This window comes from Schistocerca nitens, chromosome 5, assembly GCF_023898315.1.
Source record: "Schistocerca nitens isolate TAMUIC-IGC-003100 chromosome 5, iqSchNite1.1, whole genome shotgun sequence".
Classification (NCBI taxonomy): domain Eukaryota; kingdom Metazoa; phylum Arthropoda; class Insecta; order Orthoptera; family Acrididae; genus Schistocerca; species Schistocerca nitens.
The window spans coordinates 730,705,472-730,727,532 of NC_064618.1; the positions used below are offsets into that span (position 1 = coordinate 730,705,472).

General features: G+C 40.3%; 1 protein-coding gene across 1 annotated transcript in view; it reads right to left on the reverse strand.

Moving 5' to 3' along the window:
• Positions 1 to 7,961: 7,961 nt before the first annotated feature.
• Positions 7,962 to 22,061, reverse strand: part of LOC126259447 (transcriptional adapter 2B-like) — a 130,233-nt gene continuing 116,133 nt past the window's right edge. Inside the window, exon 12 of the mRNA XM_049956265.1 lies at positions 7,962 to 9,855. Coding sequence (XP_049812222.1) covers positions 9,742 to 9,855 — 114 coding nt within the window. The 3' untranslated portion in view covers positions 7,962 to 9,741. The remainder of the gene's footprint in view (positions 9,856 to 22,061) is intronic.

Genomic DNA, 22,061 nt, shown 5'->3' on the forward strand with positions numbered 1-22,061 from the left:
GCAATACATTGAAATGAAATGATTTCCCATCAAACAAAAATGCTGTATACTTTTTGGATTCTGGATGTAATTTTGCCAATATCCCGCAGTCAAATCCATTGTGCTAAAGAACCTTGCCTTTTCAAATTTGGGTAACAATTCGTCAATATTAATCAGTCAGTCTCTCTCTCTGTCTCTATATGTCAATTCAATGTACGAGCGTCTAAAATTAATCGTACCCTGCCTGTAGCTTTCTTTACCATGACCAGAGGATTATTCATTTCGCTGGAACTTCGTTCTATAATAATATTATCAATCATTTTGTTGATTTCATCCCCAACCACTTCTTCAAACTCACTGGTATTGGATACGGTTTACAAAACAATGGAGTGTCATCCTTGATTTTGAACTTACAGATATAGTCGCTGATGTTACCAGGACAGTCAGAAAACACTACTTCATACTCCATTAAAATTTTATATAAATCTTGCCTTTGTTGATCGGTTAACATTAGGGCTTCATTAATTTTGTCTTGTATATCAGTACTATGTGCTCCTTGATCTACATTATCAGTCTCTGATGAAAATTGTTTTCCAAGGTAACTTTGTGTCACAAGTGGTGTCCAACATCTACTGTCCCCTTTACCAAAACAAACCCTCAACTCAACTGCAGTTCACTTTAGTTTCATATTTCACAAGTTTACTTTTTGTTCCTGTTATACCGACTATGTATACTCCAGTCACTGGCAACAGCAGTAAGTGCTGTTTATTCTGTATCGAGTTAAAGAATGTGTTTGAGAGTAGTGATACCTCACTCCCTGAATCTATAAATATGTTAACCTCTGAATTTCCCACTGTCTCTGCTATTATAGGTTGTGGATATTTTGTGTGTAAAATTAACATACTTGTATGGAACAAGACCTCTTAATGTATCTCCACGACCTGGGCCCCAGCCCTTGATCCAGGTCGAACAACGTTTTCCTCATTAGTACTAATTATGGGTTGGTAACCGTAACGTGGTACTACATTCCCATTTTGTGTTTTTAGGTTACTCGGTACAAACTCTTGAGAAGTTACTGGATTTAAATTTGAATGTGGATGTTTCTTTTGATAATTATCCTTACAACTTTTCTTATTGTAGAGGTGTACTTTTGCTAAGTTTGTCTCATGCTTTTTAAAGTTATTCACGCTATTTCTCTTATAGTTTGAACTTCCACCTTGGTGTAAAGTTTCTTTGCAGTCCTTATTTATTGCATCGAGTGCATCAACGTAAGACAACAACTCATCTATTGTTTTCCAACCACTACATAAGATGTCATTTCTCGCATGGATGGGCAATTGTCTAATTAAAATACGTACCAATCCCTCTTCTTCCAGTGGCTTATCTAAATACTTTGCTCATGTTAAATGTCAATAGAAATATTTCCACATAGTAACCCAGTATTATTGTAATATTTTGGGTCCCATAGATCTGATATCAACTTTTCTTGGGCACTGGCAGGCAAGTATTTCTCTTTAAATTTCTTTTGAAAGTCCTCCCAAGAGGAAATATTCTCAATATTTACCATTCCCCATTCTGACGCTTCCCCTAGAAGGTACCCCACAGCAAATTCGATTTTCTTAGAATCTTCACAATTTTTTGGTAACGCTTGGTTAAACCTTTTCAAGAAATGGGTCGGATGTACAACTCCGTCCAGCTTAAATTTAGGGAATTGTCTAGATAACCCTGAATTAGCCCCCCATTTTAAATCAGTCACAGCTTCACTAGTTAACACCCTTTATTCTTCTTTATCCTGGATAATTTTGAATCTCTCCACTAGTTGTTTGTACCCTTCCTGGTATCACTAAGTTCGGAAGACAGAATAAGCAAAACCTTTCTGGAAGTTATTCTCTCGGTAACTTTTTGATCTATAATTTCTTCAAATTGTTCCTCCAAACTACTTACATTTATGATATCGGAGTTCATTATTTTCTCTTTAAAATTTCTTTCTACATTATCTACTCGTGTACTGACACCTGTAATTTGCAGTTGAATAATCAGTATTAATTCATTATTCTTCTCTACACTCTCTTTCAAAGTATTCAATCCCTGCTTTACAGCATTAAACGTAACATTGCACACATTTTCAAAAGATCCTAACTTTTCATTAATTTCGGATTCCACATTATTACATCTGTCCTCAATGTTAAATTCTAAACTTCTTGATAAATCTTGGAAATTGTCATTCTGTTTATGACTAAAGTCAGTAAATATTTGATTTACATGAATAGTCACAGAATTAGTCAATTCATTCTTTAAATCTATTTTTAAATTTTCTACTCTACTATTTAAGGTGTCCATTTCAGTCTTAAGTGCAGCCATGCCTTCACATAGACTATTAAATTCTTTGCTTTGCGAGTTGACTTTGGTATTTAGCAAACCTAGATTTGTTGCTTGACTATTTAGTTTCACTCTGGGCATTTAGAGTTTCCCTCTGAGCATTCAAAACTTCACTCTGGGTATTTAATTGCGATCTAATGAATTCGACTCTTGAGCATTTAATGCATCACTCTAGGTACTTAACTGAGAATTTACCAAGCCTAATTCTTTCCTTAGAGTCTCATTCTGAGCATTTGATTGCAGACTCTGAGCTATAATTAAATTTATCAACTAGCCCAGTCTGGCACTTCTTTACTAACTTTCATAGCCATAGCCGGTTCTTGAGTGTCCTCAACCAGTTTTTGTATACTGCCCATGCTTTTATATGCTTTAGCCCTAGTAAGCATTTAAAACTAACTTTAAATACTATAATTACACAATAAATGTTTACTCAACAGTATGTACCACTTCGAACTAAAGTAATGAATTCTGTTTCACGCTCACTCATGTACAAGTCTCATTGCATAGGTTAGCGGATGTAGGGACAGGTCAGCACTGGTGAACAGCATCTGGTGCCGGCGGTGTCAGATGTAGGTCGGCTTCCGCGTCTGCGTCCCCGGGATGTGTGCAAGAGCTATATACTCCCTGCACTACATCTTCTTGATTGAAGTGTTCTACGCGTATTTCTTCTTAGACAAATGCGTCAAAATCTTCTTTGGTGTTTTATAGTTGTGAATTTTCCATGTCTTCACCATTTTTCATTCAAATTTTGCTTCATTGGACACTTGAACATATTCCAGTGTCTCAGAGTAAATCGGTTGTCGTGTTATGTTTGGTTGCTAGGGCAACACGTAACAACTTCTTCTCTAGTTTTTTTGACTTGAAATTCCCGTTTTCTCGGGCCCTTTCGCACAGGTTGCCACGTTCTAACTTTTTTGACGCCGATTTAAAGCGCATGAAGTAGACGTACAAACTTCCCACTTCTCTTATACGAGGTGACTTACTTGACATTCACAGCTGATCTTCTTTGCTAGCTAGCTGGCTGCTGGAAAACCCTCTTGACTTCTTCTCCGCAGAATGATACTAGGTACAGGAATATTTAAGCCTCTCTTTCTAGTTGTGAAATAAGTAGATACTCAAACCATGATACATCAACCAACGGTATATTTGGACTCCATAGAGAATAAAATTCTCGCTTTCCACATATGTATATGACTTACAGTAAGTCACTCGCTCCGTCCAACATCAGAAACAAATGTAATTACATTTATAAAAGAGTTGGCTTAATAACCATGACTCTACTCTACATGAATCATAAAATAGGTCTTCCCTATAACAAGGCTGGATTAAGAGACCACAAGATTACATTTCCAACTGTTCTTCTTTCACATAACAATAGTCAGTGACACAATAGGCACAGAGATATAGATTCCATGGTTCTTCCATACACACTCACTAACACATCTATGGATTATCCGACAAGTACTGGTCGGTGCTGTTCAACCGCCGCGTGTACTTTCTTCTCGCGACTGACTTTAAACCTGCACACACAGGTAGGATTCTACCATCCCACACTCATGTCTAGAATATCGTGTGTTCGAGACAGTAGAAGACTGAGTGGTTCAAGAATTTACACAGAAATTCTCGAATCACTACACAATCTACACAATATCAGGAGAACTTAGAACTATTGTTGCAAGTCAGATTACAAAAAGAAGGCCTAAGGCCACCCATCCTCTTGGGTAGGAAAAGATTTTTAGAACATCACTTCCTAGCAACAAAGACAACTAGCTCTTTATAAGCTGGGATCATAAGTTGACAGATCAAGGGTTAATCTTGTAGTATGGTGCAACACCCAAAAAACATTCAGTATGATTGTGCAGAAGACAAAGACTGTTCAACATATGCTTCACTGTTCACTGTGTCCAGCCTACTGCACATGAGAGAACCTTCACCGAGTGGCAGACAATATGTTGAAAGCGACCTAGTTCTGGTCCAAAATATTGCAACACCAAAAAAATTATTAATGTAGAGTAATGAAGTCTCAGGAATACATTTGTCTAGGTAACAATTTAATCAATTAACATCACAAGATCACAAGTTAATGCAAGCACGTGATACGTCATTGCAAATGTAAAATGCTAGTACATTAATAACTTGTGCAAATGTCAGAATGTTGACTGTGAGCATGCATTGTGTTGTACAGGTGTCGAAATGTCAGTTTTTGGGATGGAGCTCCATGCCGCCCATTGCACTTGGTCGATCAATACAGTGATGGTTAAGGCTGGTTGTGGATGATGCTGGCGATGTCTCTTATCTTCTCAATTGGAGACAGATCCAGTGATTGAGCAGGCCAAGGCAACATGTCAACACTGTACAGTACATTGGGTTACAACAGAGGTATGTGACCAAGTGTTGTCCTGTTAGAATACTCCCTGTGGAATGCTTTTCATGAATGACAGCACAACAGGTCGAATCATGGCATACAAATTTGCAGTCAGGGTGTATGGGACCACCATGAGAGTTCTCCTGCTGTCTTACATAACTGCATCCCAAACCATAATTCCAGATGTAGGTGCAGTGGGTCTAGGATGCAGAGAGGTTGGTTGCACGCCATTAACTAGCCTGAGTCTAACCAAAACACAGCCATCAACAGCACCGAGGCAGGTCCACATTTCATCAGAAAACACAATAGACCTCCATTCTGCCCTCCAATGGGCTGGAACTTGACACCACTGAAGTTGCAAATGGCGGTGGTTTGTAGTCAGTGGAATGGATGCTACAGGGTGTCATGCTCGGAGCTGTACTTGAAGTAACCAGTTTATAACAGTTCATTGTGTCCCTGTGGTGCCAACTGCTGCTCAAATTGTTGCTGCAGATATAGAATGATCTGCCACAGCCATACGCTTAAAACAATGGTCTTCCCCCTCAGTAGTGCCACATGACCATCTGGAGCCCTATTTCCTTGCATTCGTGCATTCTCGTGACCATCACTGCCAGCAATTATGTACAGCCACTACATTCCTGCCAAGTCTTTCTGCAATATTGTAGAAGGAACATCCAGCTCCTCGTAGCCCTATTACATGACCTTCATCAAACTCAGTGAGATACTGATAATGGTGTCTCTGTCACCTTAAATGCATTCTTTACTAACATCAACTCACAACATCCAGCCTCAAAGGTAACTATTCACTGGTACAAAATCTGAATAGAAATCTTACAGATGTAGAAATATGCCTATCAACTTTTGTTTATGTTGCACAGCTCTTTCTTGGTGTTGCAAATTTTTTTTCTCAGCATTATGATTTTCTCCTCAACAGATTTTTACTTGTTTTACTTTGTTATATTTGTGCTTCTGTATGGTAACAATGCAATTATAAGTTCTTGCTTCTTTGTTGGCTTTTGAAATTATCGCCTGCATTTATAATGAATCCTCAAAGGAACATGTTTCAAACAGCGGTCACTACAATGCAATACAAGTAAGACTGATACAAGCCCACTGTGCTAAATTCATTGTCTGAAACAAACTGACATTTTGATTGCACATACTGGGTATACAATCCCAATCCCTAGGTGTTCAGATGGATGGTAAGTTGTCGTGGAAAGCCAATGCTCAGGATCTCGTTCAAAAACTGAGTGCTGCTTCATTTACCATCAAAACAGTGTCTGCAATCAATAAGTCCAACTCAAAAATTAGTCTACTTTGCTTATTTTCACTCATTTATGTCATACAGCATTACGTTCTGGAGTAATCTTCCCACTCATGAAGGGTATTTTTGGCTCAGAAATGGGCAGCTGGAGCAATATGTAGTGTAAGTTTGTGAAACTCTTGTCAATCCCAGTTCAGCAGACTGGGAATTCTGACATTGGCCTCCCAATAATATTTCTTTACGGTCATTTGTTGTAACAATATGACCTTGTTTCCAAGAATTAGCAACTTTGACACACTTAATTCTTGGCAGAAATTCAATCCGCATCTGGATGGTACCTAACTTGACTTGCATGCAGAAAGGTGTAGAGTATTCTGCTGCATCCATTTTTAACAAGCTACAACAACTAAAAACTCTTAGCATTAATCATCATACTGTCAAACTTAAACTGAAGAACTTCCTCCTGGCTCATTCGTTCTATTCTGTCAGGGACCTCCTGGGAAAGAAATTAAGCTAATTCCTGTGCTATATTGCTGTTTTTTTATAATATACACTAATCAGCCAGAACCACACACAAGTCACCTCATTCACATAAATTCTTGGGGGGGGGGGGGGGGGGTGATCAGCTCTGACGCCATGTTCAATCACATCCGTGATGTGTTTGATCAAGTTTAGATCTGGTGAGTTGAGAGGCCAGTACCTCTATTGGAACTTGCCACTGTGTTCCTCAAATCACTCTATCACACTCTTGGCCTTATGACATGGCGCATTATCTTGCTGAAAAATGCCACCGCCATTGGGAGACATGATGATCATGAAGGGGTGTACATAGCCTGCAACCAGTATTCCTTGGGCGTCATGGTGTCCTGCAAGAGCTCCACTTGAACCATGGATGCTCCACGTGAATGTTTCCCAGAGCATAACGGAGCTGACGCCAGTTGACTCCGTCCCACCGTACAAGTGTCAAGGAGCTGTTTCCCTGGAAGATGATGGATTTATGCCCTCCCATCAGCATGATGAATAAGGCATCAGGATTAATCAGACCACGCAAAGCTCTACCAATGAGCCAACATCTGGTGCTGATGGTCACTTGCTCATATCCATCAAAGTTGCCAGTGTCATGATGGTAATGTTGGGTCATCGGATACGCAGGCTTATCATTAGGAGTGTCTGGTGCACTGTGTGATCAGACACACTTATACTCTGCCCAGCATTTAAGTCTAATGTTAGTACTGCCACATTTCGCCACCTGTCCTGTTTTACCTGTCTGCCCAGCCTACGACATGACATCTGTAATGAGGGGTGACCGCCCAACCCCATGACATCTGGACATGGTTTCAACTTGGTTTCACCATGTGTTGAAGACACTCACCACAGCACTCCTCAAACACTCAATAAATAGTGCAGTTTCCGAAATGCTCATGCCGAGCCTCTGGGCCATCACAGTCTGCACTTGGTCAAACTCTGATAGATCATGTGCCTTCCCCATTCTACACAGGGACAGCACACTCACTGATACTACATGCACCATGCATGTGTCTGACTAGCAGTCATTCCTCGGCAGGTGACACTCCTATCACCTGGATGGGTTTATATCGATACTCTGTCAGTGGTGATAATGTTCTGGCTGATCAGTGTATACTCAGCAGCTTGTTCTCTGAATAGGATTTGCGTAATTTTTTCTATTAACTTTTATGATGTTAATTGCACGTACTGACTAATTCCATGACCACGGAGATTTGCTTCACAGTTTGCTCCTGTGGAACTAGATGTTTAAAATAATTCAAAAAAATAATAACAAAAGTTTCTACCTGACACTGCAAGGTAAAACGAACACTCTTGAGAATTCCAGGTGTTGCTGGCAAATTGCAAGCCTGTTCAGTATTTATAGAATTGGAAAGGAAGCGAAAGAAAGATGAATTTGCAGTTTTTCCCAGTAAGTATGGAGCAGAAGACATTTATGTAACTCACTGTTTAATAGCTTGCTTACTTATCAACTGATTTACAGGAGTGCACCAATTTTACTGCTCAGAGAGATTGATGCATTACTACATGTTACATGGGACTTCTAACCAGCAAACAGAACAATAATTTCTTAACCAAAAATTGAGTGTTTAGCAATCTAAGACTAATTCATAGCTGCTTTGCCACGAGGCATGGCATGTAATCAATGTCTAATGGTGGTGGTAATACAAAAAGTGAAAAACTTTAAAAAATCAAGTCAACTTCTATGCCATAATAAACAACTATATTTGCATCATGCCAAGTTCAATATTGTTAAGAATTTTTACTATTTTGATCACTTCTGGCAGATATATATTAGATAACAATGTGATATTTCTTACACAAAATGCCACAAATTGGAACTGAATTAATTCCATTTATATAGTAGAAGCTAAAATGTCATATTTCCAGGTGAAGCCATGATTCAAACTTGTACTCCATAAACTCAAAAAAGAGCAATACATTTCTGAAACAGCTCAGCAGATTGTATTGGTATTGTCACAGACTTCATTTCACATTTCATCTAGAGCTTTAAAGTCTTTTTCCTATCATATTTGTATACTTCGACAATGACACTAACAAGCAGCATTGAGGTAAAAGTTTTTAATGACAGAGCATACTGTCTATAAATTTAAATTAAACTTACAGAACTAGGAGATGGTACATGGACTAGATATTACAGAGTTACACATGAAATTAAGATTGTAATAAGGGCATGTGACTGTAACTACATGAAGCCCACTATTCACTTGATTTTCGTAACATTTTTACAGTGTTATCATTTTAGCCATAGCTTGATAATGAATTTTTTCACAAAACATTGTACTTTCTCTGATTACCAAAGAAACTGCATTACTTCATGTATTATAAATGCAAAACAGATGCACAAGAGCCAGAATATTAAAACAACTGCAAACTGTCACTACATAGCATTTATGGAAGTATTAGTTGTTTAATAACATACTGACAATTTTTTATCTTTGAAGTGATTGCACAACAACATAATGAACATATTCTGAACTGCAACTCCACAAAATATATACAACACATTTCAGGTACACTATATACAACCAAGTTCTTACATGTTTCCACATCAAATATCACAAAATTCATGTATGAGGAATCAATATTGACCATAAAGAAATGGACAACCCATACAATATAAAGTAAATTAAATAGCTTCCTATTGTTTAAACAATCAGTGTTGCAAAGAATCTGCAAAGAAATAAAGAAAGATGAAGGCCTGCTACCAAAAGCATTATACTTCTGCTTGTCCCTCTATTTTTACAATTTGGCTTCTGTTTAAAAGGTGAAATCACTGAAGCTCTTATGTACAGAAAGTACATAGTATTTTAATTAACAGCACTGATTTCTCTCTGCCTTTTTTACGAAATTTCATTTGGTTTATTTACTAATAGTTGGTAATATTTATACGTTAGCTTTACACTGTACACTTAGACAATATGCATATCAAAAATAACTATGAAAGAAATATTTGGTGCATTTCTCCCCCTAGCCAATGACTTAATAAGAATTGTACTACATGAGCTAATAAAAGGTAGCTGAGATCACCAAATGCTTCTAATTACATAGTTCATATATGTACACAGTAAATATATGTTCAGTGGTCTATGCATAAGCCAACAACAGTGGACATACGTTGAAAGGAAGAGAAAGATGGCCTACTTCACTTAATCACATTATGTTTTAGTTATGGTCCACAACTGTACCCTTATTAAACGAAGATTATTTAGCGGGCAGTGATCCAGCCACTATTAACAAGGTAATGTAAGATCTGGGTCTCTGGGCCAGAATTTTCACTAGATAAAAAGTCTTCCTTCTTTGCTCCCTTTCTCCCATGTTCCTGTGGATTAAAAACTTCCTTTAAAATCAAAGAATTAAATATTGTGAAGTAATTTCAAGAGTCACAATAGAATAGTAACTAACAATACAGGATCAGTTACACATTTTAATAAAATTCTAGCAGCTTTTAACATAACACTTAAAATCTGCAGTATCTTTCAGGTTTCTGTTTCTGTTTAGTAGAGATTCACTATCACTTAATATTTAATGTGCAGAAGGTACTGTTACATGCAACCTTTTATGCACCTACTATAAAACAAAAAGTTAAAAGCAATTACTGTGCTGAATCACACATTACGTTCTTCATCTTTAACATTAGAACACGCTACACAAACTTCAATTTCCCGTGTATTATGATATGGATAATGAGTTACCACTAAATACAGCAAAAATCACGTCCACATGATTTAAGTACAATATGACTCACAGGAATAGCAAATTATAGCATGTGTGAATATTAAGTTCTGGAAAATAAATTATTCTTTTTGGAGTCATCAAATCAAAGGATTACTACTACCTGCACTAATGATTTGTTTCACAACTTATCATGGATTTATACACAAAAAAGGGTCATCAGCTATAGTTACAAGTGATGTGTGGAAAGCAAATGAATATACAAGTAAAATTAAAGTTGTTCTCAACCTGAAGGCTGGCATGAATGCCAGTGCTTCAATACACATGAACATACTGAGATCCATATGTCCTTGCCTTCCTCTGACCTTTCAACTTAGTAAAATCATTGTGAAAGAAGCACTAAATGACTGAAAAAATTCTTAGACCACTTGTGAATTGGACAATGTTAAGCCTTTGGACTTCTAGTCTTGAAACTTGCCCATCAAACCACATATCAATGTGCAAATAATAAATATATACTGCAGATGTCACAGGCCATTAAAGACAGAGTAGACATGTTTCAGATGCCTAAGATTTCAGCAGAAATCATACATTATTGAAATCGTTTAGCAGGAAAAACAACCACGATGACAGAGCATCTTTTGGTTTACTTCCCTGTTATATTGCTAAATGAACAAGTGTTCTGCACAGAAATGATTAATGGAACCTGCATCTATATTTGTACTTCACCCCCCACCCCCATTTAGCACGAGTTTCCACAGGATGCACTATAGGGCCGCCACCACCACCCCTTTCAGATGGCATTCATTAAGTTGTGCAGGAACAATAATCTTTGTATAAATTTGAAGATCTCAAATTTTACCAACGAGATTTATTTAAGGTAACAAAATTGTTTCTTGATTTGTACTTACTATTAAAAGTCTGAGAGACTCCTTATAGTATTTTCCATGGACTCTGTTAAATGGTTCTGCTGCACTATCACAGTGAATAAACAAACACATCTACTCCATTAATATTCCAGACTGATAAACAAGTCAGACAAGGATTCTTTAAGTAACACCCTTCACAAATGAATTATGTTTCTTTAGAGTTTCCCCAATAAATCTGCTATCAGATGTGTTCCCCACACTTACATTTTTATGTAGTTTGACTTTAATTTGCTTTGGATGGAGATGGTGATGTCTCTATCACAGAGCTTGCAGCATTTTGTTTTCTTTTTTTATTATTTCAGTTTAACAGTGCTTGTTACTTTATGCGTTAGCACAATAAGTAGCATTTTATTTAAGAATGAGTGCAGGGAATGCTTTAGATGCACTGTCCCATTCATTCCCACATGCCCATGTGAGAGGTGCCTCAGTTCAGCAACAGGTGGCTGGCTGCAAGAGAACAGTGGAGTGAGGTGGCCACTGAAATGGGAAAATAAATATCTTCTAGTGTCACTATTAAAGGATACCAATGTCAGCCCAAACTGTCAATACTTATCGCTGATTACTAACTAAAGCCAATGACAATAAGAAGCATATCTCTGGGAAACCCTTATTTGTTTATTAACTATACTACAGTGATATGCAAACATTATTTCAGTATAAACTAAAACCATTGACTCTCATTTCTCACACTAGTTCTTGCCAGCAGGTCCATAATGAGTAATATTTTCTGATAGTGGTGTGTAAGGCAATGAGCAATATGTAGACTTGTACTAAGTTATATATATCTGTATCAGTTCTAATAATATGCCTGAATTTACTGTGCTTGGCAAAGTTATGTTTTTATGTGCTGAATGTTCTTTAAACTTGGGACATGATGTTGTGCCAGATAAATGATATAATATTAAAAATTGATCTATGTCTTTCTTATGTTAGTTTACCCACGTTCCTAGTAAAAGCTACATATCTGTTTGTTTTGACATGTAGCCATGCTGAAGAAAGTAACAGAGCTTATGCAGACTGGTAAGTAGTGAGAAGCTTTTTGTAGAAGTGACTGGACAAGAATGAGCAGGACAGTTCTTTCTCAGCCACTTTTTCACTAGTTCACCCAGCCTAATTCATGTCACTGATGGATGCATAAAAGCTTATTCCCTTAATCCTACATAAATTTAGTGTGCCAGATTCCAAAGCACCAGCACTAGTTACCAGAACCATAAAGTACTGTGCGCTTAGTTTAGATTTTTTATACGCTCCCATTTGGACGTAAGAAGCAACTGTAGTCTGAACAGCAAAAGAAGTTCCCTGACAGTTAAAGTGACCTTTGTACTCCTGTTTTGTACATCTACTGTGAGCAGTTCCATAATGTGATTTACATTTATGTGCAACTGACAGCGTTGATATAGTTCTAGGTAACAATGACTGTCAGACAATACTGAAGGCAGTCTTTTGGCACTTTGTGGTTAAAAGCTAGCAACAGTGCTACCAGTTGCCAAGACTCCTCTCTCGTTGTATGGAGTATAGTTTTTGGCTGTACTTAGTGCTTTTAATTTCTTTATTCCTTTCTCTTTGCAATCGCTAACCCCGGGTGCAGTTTTCAGGGTAAGATAGGCTAGGCAGAACAAAATAGGAAATATGAAGCTGCTAGATATACAGCTGGAAATAGTAGACCAATAGATATATCTTGAGTGGATCATTTCAAGTGATAGCACATCAATACCCAAACTCAAAAATCAGCTCAGTTCTATCATGTAGTTCGGAATCTACTGTGGAATCAGCAAGTCGCTTTAAGATCAAAACAGACTCTCCTTCAGTCATACTTCATCCCCATAACATGAAATGGCTTGGAAACCTGAACAACCACCAAACAGATCAACAATGAACCGTGAGCTGCAGAAATTAATTTCTTACAAATTGTGGTTGGAAAACTTGAAAGGATAAGGTAAGAAACAAAAAAATTAGGAAGAAGCTGAAGTGTACACATCCTTGAAAGAAACAGTAACAAGGGCCTCTTTGAGATGGTTTGGAGGCAAACGAATGGACGAGGAAAGGAAAGCACAACAATGACTATACACAGATGTGACTGGTAGGAGGATCAAGAAAGAGATGGTTGGACCATGTGAAGGAGGATATAGGAAAAAAAACTGAAATAAAGTCATGAGAAAAGAATGGTATGTGGACAGCTACAAATGGAGAGCACCCTTAAACCACATCTGGGCAACTGGACTGGAAATCCGATGATAATGAGGGATTGCGGCTGTTGAGGCATCTTGCTGAAGAAGTTGACTGTTGTGCACAAACAGCTGGAAGCTGCATTGGAAATGTGGCTTGCAGAGAACCCTAATCTAGTAGTAAGTGATCACCTGAGCATTGTTGTTGTGTCACGCCCTGGTCTGATGATCTGTAGGGAAACTAAATGGCCAGTAGGTTAACTCCACATTAGTCATGAATAGATTATAATAGAGGGAAACATTCCACGTAGGAAAAATATATGTAAAAACAAAGATGATGTGACTTACCAAATGAAAGTGCTGGCAGGTCGACAGACACACAAACAAACACAAACATACACACAAAATTCTAGCTTTCGCAACCAACGGTTGCTTCGTCAGGAAAGAGGGAAGGAGAGGGAAAGATGAAAGGATGTGGGTTTTAAGGGAAAGGGTAAGGAGTCATTCCAATCCCGGGAGCGGAAAGACTTACCTTGGGGGAAAAAAGGACAGATATACACTCGCACACACACACACACACATATCCATCCGCACATACACAGACACGAGCAGATATTTGTAAAGGCAAAGAGTTCGGGCAGAGATGTCAGTCGAGGCAGAAGTACAGAGGCAAAGATGTTGAAAGACAGGTGAGGTATGAGCGGCGGCAACTTGAAATTAGCGGAGGTTGAGGCCCGGCGGATAATGAGAGGAGAGGATATACTGAAGGGCAAGTTCCCATCTCCGGAGTTCTGAGAGGTTGGTGTTAGTGGGAAGTATCCAGATAACCCGGACGGTGTAACACTGTGCCAAGATGTGCTGGCCGTGCACCAAGGCATGTTTAGCCACAGGGTGATCCTCATTACCAACAAACACTGTCTGCCTGTGTCCATTCATGCGAATGGACAGTTTGTTGCTGGTCATTCCCACATAGAAAGCTTCACAGTGTAGGCAGGTCAGTTGGTAAATCACGTGGGTGCTTTCACACGTGGCTCTGCCTTTGATCGTGTACACCTTCCAGGTTACAGGACTGGAGTAGGTGGTGGTGGGAGGGTGCATGGGACAGGTTTTACAGCAGGGGTGGTTACAAGGGTAGGAGCCAGAGGGTAGGGAAAGTGGTTTGGGGATTTCATATGGATGAACTAACAGGTTACGAAGGTTAGGTGGACGGCGGAAAGACACTCTTGGTGGAGTGGGGAGGATTTCATGAAGGATGGATCTCATTTCTGGGCAGGATTTGAGGAAGTCGTATCCCTGCTGGAGAGCCACATTCAGAGTCTGATCCAGTCCCGGTAAGTATCCTGTCACAAGTGGGGCACTTTTGTGGTTCTTCTGTGGGAGGTTCTGGGTTTGAGGGGATGAGGAAGTGGCTCTGGTTGTTTGCTTCTGTACCAGGTCGGGAGGGTAGTTGCGGGATGCGAAAGCTGTTTTCAGGTTGTTGGTGTAATGGTTCAGGGATTCGGGACTGGAGCAGATTCGTTTGCCACGAAGACCTAGGCTGTAGGGAAGGGACCGTTGTATGTGGAATGGGTGGCAGCTGTCATAATGGAGGTACTGTTGCTTGTTGGTGGGTTTGATGTGGACGGACGTGTGAAGCTGGCCATTGGCCAGATGGAGGTCAACGTCAAGGAAACTGGCATGGGATTTGGAGTAGGACCAGGTGAATCTGATGGAACCAAAGGAGTTGAGGTTGGAGAGGAAATTCTGGAGTTCTTCTTCACTGCGAGTCCAGATCATGAAGATGTCATCAATAAATCTGTACCAAACTTTGGGTTTGCAGACCTGGGTAAACAAGAAGGCTTCCTCTAGCAACCCATGAATAGGTTGGCGTACAAGGGGGCCATCCTGGTACCCATGGCTGTTCCCTTTAATTGTTGGTATGTCTGGCCTTCAAAAGTGAAGAAGGTGTGGGTCAGGATGAAGCTGGCTAAGGTAATGAGGAAAGAGGTTTTAGGTAGCGTGGCAGGTGATCGGCGTGAAAGGAAGTGCTCCATCGCAGCGAGGCCCTGGACGTGCGGAATATTTGTGTATAAGGAAGTGGCATCAACGGTTACAAGGATGGTTTCCGGGGGTAACAGATTGGGTAAGGATTCCAGGCGTTCGAGAAAGTGGTTGGTGTCTTTGATGAAGGATGGGAGACTGCATGTAATGGGTTGAAGGTGTTGATCTACGTAGGCAGAGATACGCTCTGTGGGGGTTTGGTAACCAGTTACAATGGGGCGGCCGGGATGGTTGGGTTTATGAATTTTGGGAAGAAGGTAGGGGTGCGGGGTGTCGGTGGGGTCAGGAGGTTGATGGAGTCAGGTGAAAGGTTTTGTAGGGGGCCTAAGGTTCTGAGGATTCCTTGAAGCTCCACCTGGACATCAGGAATGGGATTACCTTGGTAAACTTTGTATGTGGTGTTGTCTGAAAGCTGACGCAGTCCCTCAGCCACATACTCCCGACGATCAAGTACCACGGTCATGGAACCCTTGTCCGCCGGAAGAATGACGATGGTTCGGTCAGCCTTCAGATCACGGATAGCTTGGGCTTCAGCAGTGGTGATGTTGGGAGTAGGATTAAGGTGGATCAGACTCTGAATGTGGCTCTCCAGCAGGGATACGACTTCCTCAAATCCTTCCCGCCGTCCACCTAACCTTCGTAACCTGTTAGTTCATCCATATGAAATCCCCAAACCACTTTCCCTACCCTCTGGCTCCTACCCTTGTAACCGCCCCCGCTGTAAAACCTGTCCCATGCACCCTCCCACCACCACCTACTCCAGTCCTGTAACCCGGAAGGTGTACACGATCAAAGGCAGAGCCACGTGTGAAAGCACCCACGTGATTTACCAACTGACCTGCCTACACTGTGAAGCTTTCTATGTGGGAATGACCAGCAACAAACTGTCCATTCGCATGAATGGACACAGGCAGGCAGTGTTTGTTGGTAATGAGGATCACCCTGTGGCTAAACATGCCTTGGTGCACGGCCAGCACATCTTGACAGTGTTACACCGTCCAGGTTATCTGGATACTTCCCACTAACACCAACCTGTCAGAACTCCGGAGATGGGAACTTGCCCTTCAGTATATCCTCTCCTCTCGTTATCCGCCAGGCCTCAACCTCCGCTAATTTCAAGTTGCCGCCGCTCATACCTCACCTGTCTTTCAACATCTTTGCCTCTGTACTTCCGCCTCGACTGACATCTCTGCCCGAACTCTTTGCTTTTACAAATGTCTGCTCGTGTCTGTGTGTGTGTGTGTGTGTGTGTGTGTGTGTGTGTGTGTGTGTGTGTGCGTGTGTGTGTGCGCGCGCGCGCGCGCGCGCGCTCAAGTGTATACCTGTCCTTTTTTTCCCCCTAAGGTAAGTCTTTCCGCTCCCGGGATTGGAATGACTCCTTACCCTCTCCCTTAAAACCCACATCCTTTCATCTTTCCCTCTCCTTCCCTCTTTCCTGACGAAGCAACCGTTGGTTGCGAAAGCTAGAATTTTGTGTGTATGTTTGTGTTTGTTTGTGCATCTGTCGACCTGCCAGCACTTTCATTTGGTAAGTCACATCATCTTTGTTTTTAGATATATTAGTCATGAATAGGTTAGAGTAGAGGCATTGCCTTCTGCTGATGAGTCCTAAGAAGAGCCACTGGGTGTTACCGCTCCTGCTCAAGTACCAGTCTCCCCTATGTTGAATCCAAGCAGCCAGGAGGAGAAAAGAAGGTTGGGTGGTTGTGTTGGTTGGCTGTGTTGGTTGGCTGGTGGTGATTGTTATGGAACTAAACAGCAAGGTCATCAGTTCCTCAGTCAAGAGGTAGTTTATCTGCAGTTAGTAACGTCTGCCAGAAATCTGATCGTATTTTATGCCTGAATTGAGGCACTGAAACAATATTGATGCAACAGCTGAGAAACAATTTAAGGACAAGTAAAGGTATATGGGTCATGTTGGTATGTAGGTCAGAGCAGATGAGGGGTCTCTTGAAGCTCATATGTGGTTAGAGAAACCCTGCCGGCATCCAACCTCCCACCAACATGTTTAAGGGTGTAGGCAGTTACAGAGTAAAGAATCCTTCTAGCTGGAAGATCCATAACAGTAAAACTGAGAAGGCTAAAAAATGTAATGGAAACCAGTTGAACTGACAATAATTAAACACACTATGGGAAATAACAGGTCAGCAGGTGGGTGGGACCAGTCGAATGTCCTCGCATGAGAAAGGAACCGTCCCAATCATGATCTGTTATAGTCAAAGCATTAGAAAGGAAAATAATGCCAGTATTCATCAGAGTGCTACAACTAAAATGGAAAATAGAATGTGGCAGAGAAAGAGGCTAACTGCACCTACAAGCAGTTAAAACAGAGTAGAAGAGGGATGACCAAAACAGCTGGCAAAAGAGGTAGGACTTAGCATGCAGTGGGATACATCTCTAACCCACGCACCCCAACTGGAAAGTTATTTAAAATGTTACATATGAGAGAAGAATTCACAGAAAAACACCATGGGTCATCCACTAATATTAGAGACAAAGAATACAGAAGACCATGCTTAGCATGGAGAGCCACAAAAAGGCAAAATTCCACCAGGATGTGAGCTAGTCTGCAAGGCTCCACAACTACAATGTGGCAGTGGATAGTTACATAAAATAAAAATATGGGTTAATATGGTATGCGTGGGCAACATAGGATAGTGTATTCCATACCAGATGTTTTTCCATCTTTATTTGCACGCAAAAATCTGCACTTGGGATCGTCAAAGCGACCCAAAGGTCGCAAATGGTTCAAATGGCTCTGAGCACTATGCGACTTAACTTCTGAGGTCATCAGTCGCCTAGAACTTAGAACTAATTAAAACCTAACTAACCTAAGGACATCACACACATCCATGCCCGAGGCAGGATTTGAACCTGCGACCGTAGCTGTCACGCGGTTGCAGACTGAAGCGCCTAGAACCACACAGCCACACCGGCCGGCAAAGGTCGCAAATAATCAGGGAAGTTATCAGTTCTACAGCCATACTGTCGGGACTTCCTTCCCTGAGATAGCCACATGACTTGGGACTCAGAGAAAGACGACTGAGCAGGCAATGTGACTAAGGTCAGAGGGAAGCTCACGAATAGCAGATATCACAGAGTGACAAGATAACATCAAACAATAGGCTGGTGACTCCTCATCAAGTCACTACTAATTAAAATATGGTCAAAGGAAATCTGTTTAGTAAATGGTGGACTCTGTTAATGGCCTTCAGCTCCACCGTAAAACCACCTACATGTTCCCAGCAACAAATGTTATTTCTGACTGGTGGAAGATATAAAAACTTATCCCATTCTATGCATGATTTTAAAGGCTTGAGTAAATGAATATACCACCCTGACACTCCTGAAGAACTGTGAGGAACAGTCACTGAAAGATCATGGGGACCAGACACATTAGGATCTTGAAATAGATTGCCCTAATTCGTGGTCTGTGTACAGAGCAGAAAGGGAGGGTGGGTGGAGGGGACATTCTAAGGAGGTGGTTAGGCAAAGTGGCCACTCTTACAGCACAGTAGTGAACTGCGTCCAACAACTTCAAAGCTGAAAGTGCCCCTGAGATATAAACCTTGCAACTGTAATCCAACTAAGACGTGACCAGGCGCCAGTAAATATGGATGAGAGTTGGGCAAGGAAACAGAGAGCATTAAGCTTTCGCCTGCAGTTGTCTTTTGTTAATGAACATGAGGCATCATATCAACTTTTTATCAAAGAGGAATACCAAAAGCTAGGACTGTGTGACAGTATCCATGTGCTGGGTATCCCAGTAGAGTTCTGGGTCAGGACGGGCTATGGTATGACAACAGAAATGAGTGATTCGAGTTTTTGTAAGTGTTTTCTGGAAACCGTGAGAAGGGGTTTAAATGGACACCCTTTGAATGGCATCTTGGACCTGGCACTCAATCAAGGCTACAGACTGGGAGTTATACCAAAAGCAAAAAGTCATCAACATACGGCATGGAAGTGACCAGTGATCCAATGAAGGTCACGTGCCCATTGGTGGGGGTGAGGAAAAGCCTAACACTCAGCATGGAACTCTGCGAGAAGCCGTTCCCTTGGACTCTTGGGGAGTTGAATTATGTAGCATCTCCAGCCTAGATAACCAGTGGGATACCGTATGTGCTCGATTATAAGATGAGGTTTCTTTCCCAAAATCATTAGTCAAAGAATATAGGTTCGTTTCATATTTGTGCATTAAATGATTGCTGCTGAGATCAACATTTTTACATTACTATATTGATATAAGGGTCATTTTACATTTACAGATAAAACTTTGGCTATTGATGTCACACACAGATTTATTTTGAAGAATTCGGAAGGGTAGGTGAAGCAAAAAATTCTCATGCTCAAATACGCTTGAGATTTCTCGATACAATGAAGCATTCAATACAGTATAACCCTCCTGAAACAATCGTGTGACATCTGACTTACGTGGCACCAATGCAAGGGATACATGAGAAATTGTGAACCAACCACCACTACAGTCTACAATCTAATGCTCTGCTTAAAATTTGACAATTTTGTAAAATACTAGAGGAAGACACATTAGATTATATCATCTTATAAACTCTTGTTGTATCTAAACACATTTTCAATAAAAGTTCTCGTACATGTATGGCTACTGTATACAGATATTTATGGTGCTTTTTATTAATGCTAATATTGAGAGGCAAAACTGTTATCCTTCAAAAAACATTACTTGATTCTGAACGCAAGTCAATACTTTATTTGGTTGTTAGAGACTGTAATGATATAACAAGTGAATTTCAAATGAGAAGTTGAGTCGCTGTTCACGTATTAGAATACCGAGTAAAAATGTTACAACCTTTCTATCAACTTAAGAACAAGATGGTGACATTCAGAAGCAGCAAGAAGGAAAATTAATTCAGAATTAAATGTCTACAAACAAAATAAATCATATTAAACTGACCGGAAACATTATGAAAATAAAATATACTGTTTAGACCCACCATGCAAGTAGTACCAACAGGCGTCACTAGATTGCAGGACGAGTGGACTTTTGAGAATTGGGCTGAATCACGATTGCAATCTTTTATTTATGTATTAGTCAATGCTATTACATATGAACTGCACCCTAGAACATCCACATCTACATAGATATTCTGCAAGCCACCATACGGTGCGTGACGGAGGGTACCCTGTACCACTACCAGCCATTTCCTTTCCTGTTCCATTCACAAACAGAGCGAGGGATAAATGACTGTATGCCTTCATATGAGCCCTAATTTCTCATATCTTATGTTCATGTTTATTATGTGCAATGTAATGTTGCCAGAAGCAGAATCTTTTCGCAGCTTCATCAAATGCCAGTTCTCTAAATTTTCTCAACCCTGTATTGCTTGAACCTACCGGTCACAAATCTAGCAGACTGCCTCTGAATTGCTTCAATGTCTTACTTCAATCCGACATGGTAAGGATCCAAAACATTCTAGCAGCAATCAAGAATAGGTCGCACCAGTCTCCTACATGCAGTCACATTACAGCTGAAACACTACTTCCTGAAATTCCCGCAGTAAACCGAAGTTGGCCATCTGCCATGCCTGACAGTTCTCACATGATCGTTCCATCTCATATTGCTTTGCAATGTGACACCCAGATATTTAAATGACTTGACTGTGTCAAGCAGGACACTAGGAATACTGTATCCGAACATTATGGGTTTGATCTTCCTACTCATTCACATTAACTTACATTTTTCCACATTTGGGGCTAGCTGCCATTCATCACAACTAGAAATTTTGTCTAAGTCATCTTGTATTATCCTACAGTCACTTGAATTTGACACCTTACCATACACCACAGCATCATCAGCAAACAACCACAGATTACTGCCCACCTTGTCCATCAAATTATTTATGTATACAGAGAAAAACAGTGGTCCTATCACACATCCCTAGGGCACTCCTGATGATACCCTTGTCTCTGAGGAACACTTGTTGTCAAGGACAAAATACTGGGTTCTATTATTTAAGATGCTCACATATCGGTGAACTTATTCTATATGCTCATACCTTCATTAACGGACTCCAATGGGGCACCGTGTCAAACGCTTTTCAGAAATCTAAAAATATGGAATCTGTCTGTTGCCCTTCATCTGCAGTTTGCAGTATATCATGTGAGAAGAGGTTAAGCCGAGTTTCGCGTGAGCGGTACTTTCTAAAATCATGCTGATTTATGGACATAATAATTTCAGTCTCAAGAAAGTTTACTATATTCAAAATAGGAATGTGTTCACAGATTCTGCAGCAAACCAAACTTAGGGATATTGGTATGTAAGTTTGCGGGTCGGTTCTTTTACCTTTCTTATACACTGGAGTCAACTGTGCTTATTTTCCAGTTGCTTGGGACTTTCTGCTGGGCGAGATATTCACGATAAATGCAAACTTGGTGAGGGACCAATGCCATACAGTACTCTTTGTAAAATCAAACTGGGATTCCAACCGGACCTTGTGATTTATTTGCTTTCAAATCTTTCAGTTGTTTCTCTACACCAGGGATGCTTATTACTGTGTCATTCATATGGGTGTCTATATGATGATCAAATTATGGTATATTTGTATGATTCTCCTGCGTGAATGATTTCTTGACTGTGAAATTTATAACATTGGCTTTTGTTTTGGTATATTCAACTGCTACACCAGACTAGTCAACAAGGGACTGACTGGAAGCCTTAGACCAGCTTAGCAAAATCTCTACCA